Source organism: Chrysemys picta, chromosome 3, assembly GCF_011386835.1.
Source record: "Chrysemys picta bellii isolate R12L10 chromosome 3, ASM1138683v2, whole genome shotgun sequence".
Classification (NCBI taxonomy): Eukaryota; Metazoa; Chordata; order Testudines; family Emydidae; genus Chrysemys; species Chrysemys picta.
In genome coordinates this window covers 134,603,484-134,617,726 of record NC_088793.1, presented here as the reverse complement: position 1 = coordinate 134,617,726, position 14,243 = coordinate 134,603,484, and the positions used below count along the sequence as shown (strand labels likewise).

General features: G+C 40.1%; 1 protein-coding gene across 5 annotated transcripts in view; it reads right to left on the bottom strand.

Annotated features, from left to right (window-relative positions):
* Nucleotides 1–1,057: 1,057 nt before the first annotated feature.
* Nucleotides 1,058–14,243, bottom strand: part of LGALS8 (galectin 8) — a 39,971-nt gene continuing 26,785 nt past the window's right edge. For 2 of the 5 annotated variants that reach the window (XR_010599782.1, XR_010599780.1), the window contains 3 exons: nt 3,699–3,864; nt 1,683–3,192; nt 1,058–1,429 (listed from right to left, as the gene is read on the bottom strand). Coding sequence is in view for 1 of the 5 variants with exons in the window: in XM_065589063.1 (XP_065445135.1) it covers nt 3,043–3,192; nt 3,699–3,864 (316 nt within the window). In the remaining 4 variants the exon portion in view is untranslated. Of the gene's footprint in view, nt 1,430–1,682; nt 3,193–3,698; nt 3,865–14,243 lie in introns of those variants that run through there. The other 3 variants (XR_010599781.1, XR_010599783.1, XM_065589063.1) reach the window with 2 other exon arrangements.

Below are 14,243 nucleotides of genomic sequence, written 5' to 3'. Positions count from 1 at the left end.
TGAAAATCAGGCATTCCATCTACATGTGCTAGTTTAACTACCTTGGTTTCAAAATCTTCCATGAAGGATGAAGGGGCAGATATTACCTGTTCTGTTGCTGTCTGTTCTTTTTAACTGTGGAAGAAAATAAGTGAAGAAGCCAGCAATACTCATTTAAGGCTGTTGACCGTACTTGAGATGGATGACTATACAAGATTCCAACTTTAAAGGAGTTTAGAAATTAAGAACTTTGTTCCCAGTGCAGGATTTACACTACAGAGTGGAAGTCAAACTTACACAGGGACTTCAGGAGAAAAGTGAAGTTAACTGAAAATAATCTTTACATAGTGCTCTTTAGATAGCCAGGCAATGCCAGTGCTGTAAAAAACAACTTTTCTTAGGCGGCTGTTTACAGAAGTACATTTTAGCTAGAATGTACTTTTCATTTAAGACTAACAGTGAAAAGTAAATCTAAATTACATACCAGTGTAACACTGTCTAGTATGGGCACTTTTAAATGGGCCTGGTTGTAGCAGTGATCATAGTTAAAGTACACTAAGCAGCAGAAAACAAAGGGTAGGTTATCTATTCTTAGATCATTCCCTTTAGTACTTAGAAACCACTCCAGTAATACAATCTGAAATATCTCATTCCTCTCCCCTTCACTGTATTTCATAAAATTACCTGGAATTTTGGCTGTTGTGATTGATAATTTTTTAGTAAGGTACTATTACTAAAAGCTAACTTTACTACTTCCTGATGCTTCTAACCCTAAGCCTGTAGAAAAACTTAATCACAAAATATTAGCCCACACCTTTTAAATAACAGAACCGTTTTTGCACACCTTTTCTTCCTCATCATCCCCACTTCCAAATGACATACTGGGACAGTAAATAGATACATTAATAATGGTCTATAAACATAGTCAAAGACATACCCTAAATTAATACATTTAACTAGAGTTTCATATGCTGCTTGAAGCATATGCATAATATGGCAAGTGATTAGGTTAGTTATCAAAAGATAACCTAGAACTCATATACACTTTAAAGACAAACATTAAATACTTAGTCATAGCTCACAGAAATTGAGATTTAATTTTTGGAAAGTCATCTTTGCTTTATACAATTTCACAGCAGTCAACTCATTAATTCCTAAGGCATCTATCATACATTTGAACTGCAATAACTGACTTTCTTTAAGACTTGTATTTCACATTTTATTCCCCACACCAAGCTGCCCCATCTGAAAACCATTAGCAAATAACTAGATAGGACATGAAGTTATAGAAATACTGGATCGAACACTTCCTTTTTTAACCTCATGGCCTACATATAGTCTAGGGAAATGGTATCACAGACAATACTGACTTTTCCTTGTAAACTTATAAATGCATCATATAAAGCAGGGGTCGGCAACATTTGGCACGCAGCTCGCCAGGGTAAGCACCCTAGCGGGCCAGGCCAGTTTATTTACCTGCTGATGCGGCAGGTTCGGCCGATCGTGGCCCCCACTGGCCCCGGTTCGCCGTCCTGGGCCAATGGGGGCAGCGGGAAGCCGCGGCCAGCACATCCCTCGCCCACACCACTTCCCGCTGCCCCCATTGGCCCAGGACGGCAAACCGCGGTGAGTGGGGGCCGTGATCGGCCGAACCTGCCGCGTCAGCAGGTAAATAAACTGGCCTGGCCCACTAGGGTGCTTACCCTGGCGAGCCACGTGCCAAACGTTGCCGACCCCTAATATAAAGACTTCCTCAGGGACATGTTAATGATGTTGGCATCAGGGGGTCCATGTATATGCTAATCAGTATTTTTTACAAAATGTTTGTTTCAGATAGCATATTATAGTGCAACTTAGTCAATGGGGTAGTAGGTGAACACTCTTGACTATCAACATGTTGAATATGTTCTCTGAGCTCAGATTTAATGCATAGCATCCATGGGTCCACACCCTTTAAATAACACAGAATAACTACTTCTATTCCTGAGCAACCTGAATCAAAAAGGAAGATAAGAGCTCTTTTTTAGAATCTCTTCTATAATACTGCAGCTCCAAAAATTGACAGGATAGGAGATAGCAAAATCAACCAAACAGAGGACAGCGTTATTTCACTTTGATCTCAGCTAAAATTAGAATTGTAATTACAGAATAATGGCCAGGGGTTTTTCTATGGGCTTGACTTATGCCACTTAGGAGCAGGAGCTGATGTGACTATGAAAGTCAAGGAAGTGGCTTATAGCATCTGTGCTGCAGTGCAATAGATAAAAAAATAAAATCACTAGGGCCCCAGGGAGGGTGTTTTGGTTTTAGTTTTGTTTTCAAAAAATTACAGCTGACATGCTGAGAGGTAACTTCAGTTGGATGTTTTAGGTTTGGGGCTGAAATACCTTTTCAAGATATAGAGCTAACACTAACATTCACTAATTTAATATAGCAGGGTTCTGATTCCTCATAGCATTATTCCAGGTTTACCCTGGTTAATATAACTAATTTCAAGTTATATTAACATAAAAACCAGAGTAAAGCAATGAGACTGCAGATGTGCTCTCCCTAAAATTAGAGTACATTCTTTCCTTATGTAATTCCCATTTAACTTTGCTTATAAACAAAAAGGGTTAAAATATACTTAGAACTTGATATTAGATCCCTTAAGAGGTTGACAGTCCATTTTCAGATACACAGGTCATATTTCAGTCCCGCTCTTAACAGACAATATTGAATTTATAGTTATTAGCATTCCATAGTACAGCATTCTGTGTTCTAATTTACAAAATATTTTGCAGTTATTCTAATACTATAAAGCAAATATTTATATTGCTAGGTACAGTAATTTAATTCTTCATATAACAGGAGATCTATGCCTACTGAAGCAGATAATGTGACTTTAGTTTGCCAAGATACTGAAAACTGGGGAAGATCTAATCTAATAGGATTTTGACTGCTGGGGCTCAACTTTGTGATAAGCACCAATACAGAAACTTGGATAAATGGGACAAGGACCTGGGTTATTCAATACCAGTTTGTACTTGAGTAGAAGGCAACAGAGAGTGGAAGAATATGATGCTACGAGCTCCTCACATCCAGTAACTGAATGTCTCCAGTAACCTCCAATATGTTGATCTTTTCAAGCTGTTTAAATCGATGCTTGTACTCCACGATGTGCACACCATTTACAGCAACCTTGTACTGATGAACATCACAGAAAATTAACAACTGAAAGCAAAAACAGGAACACAACAGGTTTTCAGTTTGTTTTAATTTGATTAACATGAAGACTCTGGTGGTCTAATTCAGAATCAGACAAACCTAGCTTCTGCTTTTAAGTGTAGGATCTTACTAAAAAAAAAATTTTTTTTTTTTTTACTTTATTAACACTGCAAGGGAAAGAACCCAGCTTGGACATAGAGTTTACTGAAAATATCACTTGCAACAGTTAAAGGCTAATTCAGGCACTTTCACTTGTTCAAAGTAGAAAAGAGAAGGGGATTGAATAGAAGTGGTTTTTTTCACAGCAATAACATACTTTGAATCAAGTTTAACTTTAATAGCTGCTTTTTTAGATTCAGTCCCAAACAGTTACTTTCACATTTAAGAAAGTTATTGTCCCTGACTCTAACTCACGCTAACTACATGAGATAAAAAGGCTATCATTTAACTATTTCCATTCATTAATACACAGGCATTGTTTGGTTTTTTCATCCTAATTCATGCAACCTTACCTCAAAGTACATTCCTGGGCTGAAAGGGAAATTAGTGACATCTTTTTCTTCTTCTCCCCAGCTATCAGAAAGATAGGAATTTCTCACGAAAACTTTCGTTTTCATTCGGGGATTCAGATGCAGTGCAATATCCTTTGAGTCACTTGATTTTAGATTAACAGCAAAGCTGAAAAACATTTTAAGATTACCCATAGCAAGAGACAGCACATACATCCCAGACAGAGTGCAGACTTGGAAACCCCCTATGCCATTTTACCATTATCTATATATCTAGGTGAAAGGTCCCAGACATGTGCGCATGTGTGTTGACTTTGCTATCTGGATGAAAGGTCCCAGGTGTGTGTGTACTTTGCTATCTAGGTGAAAGGTCCCAGACATAGATATGCTAACTTTGCCTTAGCTCAACATACAGGATATGGCCTGTAGGTCCCTTGCATTACAGCCGAACTTACTTAAATATAAATTTATAAACTAAATACTTAAACTGTAAGAAAAGATACATATATGCAAGCAAGCAGGTTAATCCTATAGGCTACACGCCCCCCTTTGATGGGGCGGTTTGCAATGAACCCCGTTACATAGGTATGGATGTAGGTGGTTAAGTATTTGTGGGGACAGTTTTAACGCCATTGTTATAAAGATGGTATTTTGGACTTTGGCACGTTTTTGGAGTGGGCACCATGTACACTTATTTCTTATTTTTAACATTTGGTGGCCGTTGAAGTTTTTGCTTGGGACTGTTGGATTTATACTGCAGGCATTTTAAAATAAGGAAATTACTTCCAATTGCAATTTTTTGGATAATAACCCTTTTTTTTATTAAAATTTTTTCCTGGGAATTGTTGCAGTCTTATTACCCTTATTTATTAACTGGGTAATAGCTTGTTTGGCTTTGTTTATATTGTTAGTCATTTGTATGAGGTGGGTTTTTTTACGGGCCAATAATGACTTTAACTGTAACCCTAGTGGGGGAATGTAGACAAGAAAGGTGGATGTACTTTGGATAGTTCAATTTTGATAGGCTGGTTTGGACTGGATAATGGTGATGTTTTTAAAAGTGGGAATAGGGGAAACAGCTTGATTTTTTTTTTTTTTATTATTAAAGTGGGTTGCTTTGGAGTAAAACAAAATTTGGTTTTGTGACAGGACACTTTAAGGGAACATATTGGTACCTCTTAATTGGTAACCAAGCAAAATTGGCTATTTTTAGCATAGGTTACCCTTTTTATTGGAGTTTTTTACTTGGTTAGCCTTACTAGGCATGATGATGATGAATTTTGTAATTTTTTTTTTTTTTTTTTTTTTGCAGGTTACACAGAACAGTGTTTGTTTTAAACACCTTACACCAGGGGTTGGCAACCTTTCAGAAGGGTGTGCGAGTCTTCATTTATTCACTCCAATTTAAGGTTCCGTGTGCCAGTAATACATTTTAACGTTTTTAGAAAATCTCTTTCTATAAGTCTATAATATATAACTAAACTATTGTTGTATGTAAAGTAAATAAGGTTTTTAAAATGTTTAAGAAGCTTCATTTAAAATTAAATTAAATTAAAATGCAGAGCCCCCCAGACCGGTGGCCAGGATCCGAGAAGTGTGAGTGCCACTGAATCAACTCGCGTGCCACTTTCGGCACCTGTGCCATAGGTTGCCTACCCCTGCCTTACACCTACAAATATACTGAGACCCTTTTTTAGAGCAACAGGCTATTTGTGGTACTTTTTAGGTTTCAGTTAGAGTGTGATAGACCACCAAGGAAGGTGCATTTACACGTTCCCTATAGATGTCACCTTTGAGGTGACCTATAGAATGGACAGCTACCAATTGCCTATACACATTTTTGTTTGAGTTAAGTACTGGTAATGAGACATACTAGGAGTGTGCCATTATACAATTTTTAGAAAGAGAACAACCATTTTGGTTGGGGTGAGGTGTTATAGATTTTATTTTATTTTTAATAGCACACACTGATAAATGCTGGCATGAATTTAAACATGGATTTTTTTTTTTAAGCCTTTGAAAACATTTGCGACAGTACCAATTTAACAGTTGCTTATTTTTAATTAAGTTAGGAACCTTTGTTAATTTTAAGGATTGTAATATATTAATGATTGCATTTACAGTGTATTTTTTATATCAGAGCATATAATTTTCTTGTTTAAAGGGATTAGCTGATTAATTTTACGTTGGGTTTTATTAAATAGTTGGGTTATGTTATGCATATTATAAACAGTACATTGCTTTTTTTGAGACAGTTTTTTTATTTTTTGTAACATTGGATTGACCACTTGGTTGGCTTTTTTTTTGTAACACAATTTATATGTTTGCAATTTTTTTTTTAATATTCACTTGGTTTTAAATTGACACTTTTAAACCAAATAGTTCTGTTAGGGATTCTAAACTTTTAAGAAGATTTAAGCTATGCTTTTTTCTAGAAGTGTGTGGTTGAAGGATTTTAATATTCATCCCCAACAAAACAATATTTTGCACTTGTAAATAAAATTGCAGCCTATCAACAACAAGTTATACTGAGAAAAAGGAAGCCACTTTGCTATGCTGACAATAGCTAAAAATTTTTAGATACCACCTAGACAAATTTAACACTACAGGAATATGCATAAACTGAACCTGATTAATAACTTTTTTTATTATGGGCGTTGTGGTGAGACCACTAGCAGGTTTTGGGTTTATTATTGGACAAGTTACATTATTTGGTATTGGATTGTTATAATTATAGTTAATAATTGGATTTTGAACCTTAAGTTTAAATGTTTCATTTAGTACATTACTTTTGCCTTTTGATTAGGTTTGAAAATTAGCTATAATGAGCACTTTATATTTCTTTTAATTTTTATATTTAAGTTTATATAAGGTTAAACTCCCCCCACCCCATTATCAGATTATTACAAATAGCTTTGTTTTTTTAAGTTTTATAAGCTATTTTGTGTTTTAGGGAAGTTGAATTTGTTGGTGAAGTGGTATAGATTTTACATCCTCCCCCCTTTGAGTTATGATTTAAGGGCCAATTTTTTTTTTAGCCACTGGATGGCAACAAGATTACTTTAAACAAATGATATTTAAAGGTGACTCTTTTTATTAACCTGGTGTATAGTACTGTGGATAAGTTTTGGGTTGAATATAATAGTTTGGGGTTTTTTGTATTGGTATGTTTTGTTTTACATGCTTAGGCAATTGAGCATGACCCTGTCGTTTGGTTTTATGGGGTTGTAACAGTTTACTTTTAAATTTGTGATTTTGGCTTAGTTTTACCCTTAGAGCAACAATAAGGGTGTAGTAAATTAAAAGATTTTTTTTTTCTACCCTAAACTCAGGTAGCAAAGTACTCCATCATGCTCAATTCACTGAGTTGTAAGATTTTAATTCAATCTTCCCTTGGTAAGCCAAACACTTTTGCAGTTTTTTTGTACACATTGTGCATGCTTTGCAACAGAAGAATTTTTTTTTTTTATTCCTACTTGCTTAGCTACCAGATTTAGGGTTTTAATATTTGTAACAACTGCTACAGGGCAATCAGAATTAGAATCTGAGGGGGTTTTATCCGGATTGGGATTTGAGCTTTTATTTGAGCTTGAATCTATAATTTTTATGTTTTGACTTTTTCTACCCAAATGTACTTTTTTTTTTTAAATCAGAGCTATTAGAACTTTTCTTTGGGAATAATCCTTGATAAGCAGGGTAACTTTCCATAAAACCTCTGTTCTACACTTAAGACATCTCTACACTGACGCAGGACATTTTTAGTCCATTAAGATCTGGTGTAGTAGGGTGTTTTACTGGTACACCAGGTGATACTAGCATATATCAAGCGGGTGTAGAGGGTGCACAGAATTTTAGGGACCTAGGCAATGCTGATTGCCCAAATGCCAGTAAGTGTTCACCCAAAGGGGCTGGCTCTTCTGATTTATATGGTCCCAATGTAACATTGTGTGGAGGAGCAGGAATTGCATTTCTTGGTTGTTGTATCTCTCTTTGTTGTAACCTAGAGATTACTACATCACAGGCACTAGCTACTTGTGTCACTGCATCTTTTAGTCCCTGAACAATTACAGTCTCTAAAGGCACTCTCTCTTCACTATCAGGGGTGGACATTAACTAGGGTTACCATATTTGTACATTGAAAAAGGAGGACACTCCACGGGGCCCCTGGCCCCGCCGCAACTCTGCCCTTTCCCCGCCCCCATTCCAACCCCTTCCCCACCCAAACTCCCTGTCCCAACTCTGCCCCCTCTCTGCCCTATTGGCCCCCTTCCCCAAATCCCAGCCCCGCCTCCTCCCCTGAGCTCGCCACATTCCTCCTCTCTCCCAGCCCACCGAAACAGCCGCTTTCTCCCCTGGCTCCCACCGCTCTCCAGTCCCTGCGCCCCCGGCCGGGCGCTTCCCCCACGCAGCAACAGCTGGGGGGCGGGAAGTTGTTTCGGGCCCCAGGCCTGCCCCCGAACTGGGCATCCCAGCCCCAGCGCACTCCCACCTGTGAGGCTGCACCCCAGCCGCAGGCTCCCTCTCTGGCCGGGCTGCATGCGTGGCCCGGGCCTTGCCCCCAGGCTCAGGGGAGCCTCCACCCCGCTCCCAGCTAGACCCGGCGAGGCTGTGGCGGCTCAGGCCAGGCGGCTGCGGGAGTTGCTGCAATGCGGGCCCTTCCCGGGTTGGGGAGCTCGGGCTCCCGGGAGCCGCCACCACGCCATGAGAAACTTTCCCCTGCGCCAGGACCCGGCAGCGGCTTCGTGGGGGGGCGGTTGGCGGGGGGGCTCCTTGCACGGCCGGGACGGAGGGGGGAGACTGCCAGAGCCGTGGGGAATGCTCAGAGGAGGGAGAAGCGGCCATGGGTCCCCTGCAGCTGCCTGCAGAGATGCGAGCGCAGGGTTGCAGCAGCACGGGGGAAGGGGGTTTGCAATCCGCAGGCTGCAGCGAGCTGACACCCCAAGAGGAGAGGGGGCAGTGGGTAGGGTTATCATACCTCCGATTTTCTGGACGTTTATATATATTTAAAAAATCCTCCCGGACAGTGATTAACAACTAAAAAGCAGGACATGTCCGGGAAAATACGGACGTATGGTAACCCTAACATTAACAGAGAGGAGAGGATATTTTCTCCCCCTTTTCTCTGCTCATCTCATCCTTTACATTACTAGTTGCTTTTTTTATGATGACAATCAACTTTACCTTTTGTGATGCCATCCTGGGACTTCCTTTTTCTATCTGCAAACTGCTAGTAGCTTCTGCACTGCTAACTTCCCCTTTTGACTCTCCCTGTGGCTCCTGAGACTCACTTTCCAACTCTGCTCCTCACGGTACTGTATTAGCCTGAACTAACTCTCTTGCCCTACTTTTAGTAATTGGCGCTGCAGGTTTTTTATTTTCGTTGGTTCCACCATGCCAGTAGGGATGGGAACTGAGTTTTTGTTCTTCTCTAACACATCTCCTATCTTTTCCAATTCTTCGATTCTTTTCAACAGCCAACCACTGTCTGACTTATAGCCGTCCAGCGATTTTAAGCTGGCATCCACTTGCTCCAGCCAACAACGTGCTTGCTTTCCTGCTTCCTGTACCTGGTATCTACACAGTTTTAAACTTTTCTCTAACTCCTGCTTCTTTTGGAAAAGTACTGACCATTTCTTTGACACTACATGTAGCTGATTTGTTAAATTTTGAATAACCTTTTTTACCTTACTCAAAGTTTACCCTTATTCAAAGTTTGCTGGGCTTTTCTGAGTAACTTTCATTTTTATTTAATTTCTTTCCCAGCAAACTATAAGCCACAAGCAGACATTTAACATTTCCCTTAACCAGTTTAGCTTTTTTTTGTGCTCTGTTTCAACATTAAACAACTTACTTAAAAAATCCCATGGGTTACAATGCTCAGAGATCATTTCGCTATTTCTTAGTTGTACTAAACCTCCTTTGTGTTCCTGAATGTATTTTTTGGCAATTTTTTTTTAAAGCCACACTGCGGGTAACTCCAACAGACTCTACTTTTGCCCTGGCTCCACTCATCTTAACACGTAACATAGAACTCATTTCAATTCTAAAACAAAGAATTTCACTTCACTATTGATTAGCCTATGTAATAAACTATATAATGAACACTTTGCTGTTCTTTACTTGGAAACTGAAGGCGTCCCTTCACAGAAACAACAGGAAACACCCCACGCCAGTTTTTACACTTAGTTCAATAAGTCCCAAGTAAACAATAGAGGGGTTGGAGCACATTCCCCTCTCTTCCCTCGCTGGCTTGTAGCTGATCGAGAGGTCTTTTTCCTCTGTTGGGACCTGCCAAACAGCTGGGAGAAACTGAGGCAGACGGATCAGAGGTGCAGCCTGGGAAAGCTGAGGGGACTGAAATAAGGTAGCTCGAACCGTACAAGTTCTGAGTTACTGTGGCCTTTTGGCGGCAATTAATGCATAGATTTATCAACTTCCCCGCCACCACTAGTGTGGGTCAGCGAGCCCAATGCTACTGCTAATCTCTTATTGGTACCATTTCTTATAACTTTAAACTTCAACAAAGCCCCTTAAACACATACAACACTTTAAATAATAATACTATTACTCTTTATCTTGCAAGATTAAATTCAAACCCCCTAAGCTAAAAGTCTAAGTCAAACCACAGTACATAACAGGAAATACTGGGATCGCTGCCAAGAAGCAGTCACAGGAAATCAAGTTCCTGTGTTCTTAAGAGTGAGTGAGTAAGACATACAATCTTGCTCTCTAACTTTACCTCTTTACTTATGCCTCAGGTGAGATTCTCAGGGGTCTAAAGATGCCTGGAATCCCTGAAAATCCCTGTCTCACATACCTTGAGTCTCCTGGCTGGCTCACCAGTCTCTTGCCTGATTTAGGAGATTAATAATATTAATTTGGATAGTATGGGTTTGGGATCGCCAATTTGTTTGATTAGAAGATTAAGGTTTTTGTTCCGAATTAGGCTTTACAGAATTTACAAAGGACCCTTGGGGGTAAGACAGGAAGCTCCCACTGAGACAGATATAGCCTTAAAGGCTTGTTGTTAAGATAAATGAAGTTTTAATCAAATGGTAAAATAATTAGAGTTACAAAATTACAATTGTATTACTGCTCTTCAAAAGATGCATATGGTATTATGGTATTATTATGCTACAAAGCTTTGATTAATAGCCTTACACCCTTTCTTGATAACCTGGTGGTGAGACACACAGGACCAGCCTCGCCTTTGGTGGTTCAGGTTCCATAATTCTTGAGTGAGAGGTGCAAAGCTTAGAAGAAGCTAGAGCTAAGAGCTATCGAAGCTAACTTAGAGTTTATTTAATTAACTTAAACTTAAAATTAAAACCTAATAAACAAAACTAAGAACAAAAGCTTAGGGAAACCAAGCTTAGCCTAGTCCCCTTGGAAATTAGAAAGTTTAAGAAAAACAAGTACAGGCCTTTTAGCAAGCCCCTTTTGTATAGGGCACAGGTGTCTGAACCCTCCTTTATGCCCAAACTTTATTTTTTACCCACAAAAAATGTAAGGTGCACTTACTCCATAGGCTAGTATGTTTGTACATATTGATGACATATACATACATATTAACGACATTAAGATTATACACACGTTACTTTTGTTCTCCCAATTATTTTGGTTCTTTCCTTGTGGTGTACCTGTTAAGTTTGAGCGTACAGACTTGGAAACCCCCTATGCCATTTTACCATTATCTATCTGTTTAGGTGAAAGGTCCCACACATGTGGAAGTGTGTTGACTCTGCTATCTGGATGAAAGGTCCCAGACGTGTGTGTGTGTTGACTTTGCTATCTGGGTGAAAGGTTCCAGACAGAGATATGCTAACTTTGCCTTAGCTCAACATACAGGATATGGCCTGTAGGTCCCTTGCATTACAGCCGAACTTACTTTAGTATAAATTTATAAACCTATTACAATAAACCAAATTCTTAGACTATAAGAAAAGAGATATACACACACATACATACACACACACACACACACACACACACACACACACACACACACACACACACACACAGTTGTTAACTCATTAGGAACTTAGCAAGCATCAAAGTTGTTAAATCAAAAAGGCCCATGCATGCGCCCTCCATGCAGCCTCATGCCCCATACTAAGGATAAACAGGGCTGCATGGGTGAACCCCCTTAGTTCCTTCTCTACCACAAAGTCCAGCAGAGGAAACTCCAAAGCAATGGGGAAGGAGGGTTCATGTGCACCTGAAGTGGAGCACCCATAGGGGGACACATCTCAAACACCAGTTACTATACAACGTGAGTAACCTCTCCTCCTTTGAGTAGTGTCTGTATGGGTGCTCCTCTGAAGGTGATCCAGAGCAGTATTCCTGAAGGGAGAAGTGATCTTTGGAATAAAGTCTAATACTGAAGACAAAACTGCATTGCCAACTGCAACATCAACTCTAGAGGCATGAACCAAAGCACAGTAGTTTGAGAAAGTATGTACTGAGGTCCTGGTTGCAGCTCTGCTAATTTCAGTAACTGGAACATTCTTGAGTAATGCCATGGAAGTAGATTGCAACCTTATAGAATGGGCTAAAATTCTACAAGGCGACTGAATGCTGAGTCATAACATGAAATGATACACCCAAAGATCCATCTTGGAAGTCTGGATGGAGATTGTTTCAATTGCAGAAAGATCTAAAGGATCCACAAAGAGTGTGTGACACTTTGAATGGTTTAGTTCTGTTCAAATAGAAGGCTAATACCCTTCTAACATCCATGGTGTGGAAGGCAGCTTCTTTCCTTGTCTGATGCAGTTTCCGTGGGGGTAGGGAGAACAAAACAGGAGATGAATGGTCTGGTTGATGATATGAAATTCAGCCAACACTTGAGGTAAAAACATAGGATGTGGTCACAAGAAGACCTTTTCCTTGAAGAACACTATAAATGGGGGGAGAGGGGATCTGCCATTAAAGCTCCCAGTTCTGCAACCCTCCTGGCAGAAGTGATGATCACCAAGAAAGCGATTTTCATTGATAGGTCAAGCAACGAACATATACTTAATGGTTCAAAGCAGTGTTTCATAAGGCATAAGCACAAGGTTCAAGTCCCATATAGGAGTATGATTTCTAATTTGTGGAAAAAGATTCATCAGACCTCAGCAAGCAATCTTGACAGAGTGAGCAAAAACCGAAAAGCCTTCTCCCAGTAAATGAAAGGCTGTCATAGTCACCAAGTGTACCTTGAAAGAACTTTCTCCCAGCAGGCAGCTGACCCACCCGGAAATATATCTGTACCTACTGCGGTCGGATCTGTGGTTCCAGAATCTAACTCCAGAGTCATCTCAGGGCCCATATGTAAATCTGTGGTAGAGATCATCCTTTAATTGAGGGATCACCAATGAATGAATGACAGAACTCCTAGTAAGAACTGATTTTTTAAAAATTCCAACAGGTAGTCAAGGACAGTGGAAAGAAGAGCAGGTACACCAGAGGTATATCTCCTTCCCTTCTGAAGTTAAGTATGTCACATGGACTCCTTTCTACTGTTTAACAGCACATGTTGAAAAGGACATGTCTAACTCCAAGAACCATCAAGGAGCCATGCCTGGAGCCACAGAACTTCCAGCATAGGATGAAGGGTCTGACCAGCATCGTGCAATAACAGATGGGAACTGATTGGAAGTTGCCACAGTGGGCGAGAAGTAAATCAAATGAGACAAGTATAACAAACTGGTCTTGGCCAAGTTGGTGCAGTCAAAATGACCTTGTGCTTGTCCTGCTTGATCTTGTTGAGAACTTTCAAGAACAATGACACTGGTGGATAAGCATAAAGAAAGCCTTTTGTCCATGAAATAAGGAAGGCATCTAGAGATTGAGGATCAAGACCCACTCTTGAGCAAAACTTCTTTCAATTTGCTTTGGTTGCATTGGCAAGAAGTTCAACTTCTGGAAATCCCCAGGTTAGAAATATGCTGTTGAGAACTCAAAAATCCAATTCCCACTCATAATTCTGAGAGAGGTGCCTGTTGAGATCGTCAGCCATGGTGTTCTATATACCCAGAAGGTAAGAAGCTGAGAAACATATCTGGGTGGCCACACACCAACTGCAGAGTTTTATTACTTCAGCACAGAGTGAGGAGGAGTGTGCTCCACCCTGATGATTGATGTAGAACATACAAGCCACATTGCCATGATCTTGATGGATTTGGCTTGGATCAATGGCAGAAGTGGAAGCAAGCTGACTTCCCTCAACTCCAGAATGTTGATATGCAGAAGACTCTCTTGTGAAGACCATTTGCCCGGGATGATGTGAGTGCCAACATGCTCTCCCCATCCCGAAAGGGATGAGTCTGAAATGATGATGGCAGTTGGAGGAGCTTGAAAGAAGAGAATTCTGCACAGACTTTGAAGGTGTTCCACCAACTGAGTAAGTCCAGAACCCAATGGGGAATGGAGACCTGTCTATTGAGACTGCTTATTGGTCTGTAGACGGTCCTGAGCCATCCCTGGAAACACTGGAGAGGTAATTTGGCATGCTGGGTCATGAAGACACATGCTGCCATATGACCCGACAGCTGAAGACAGTTC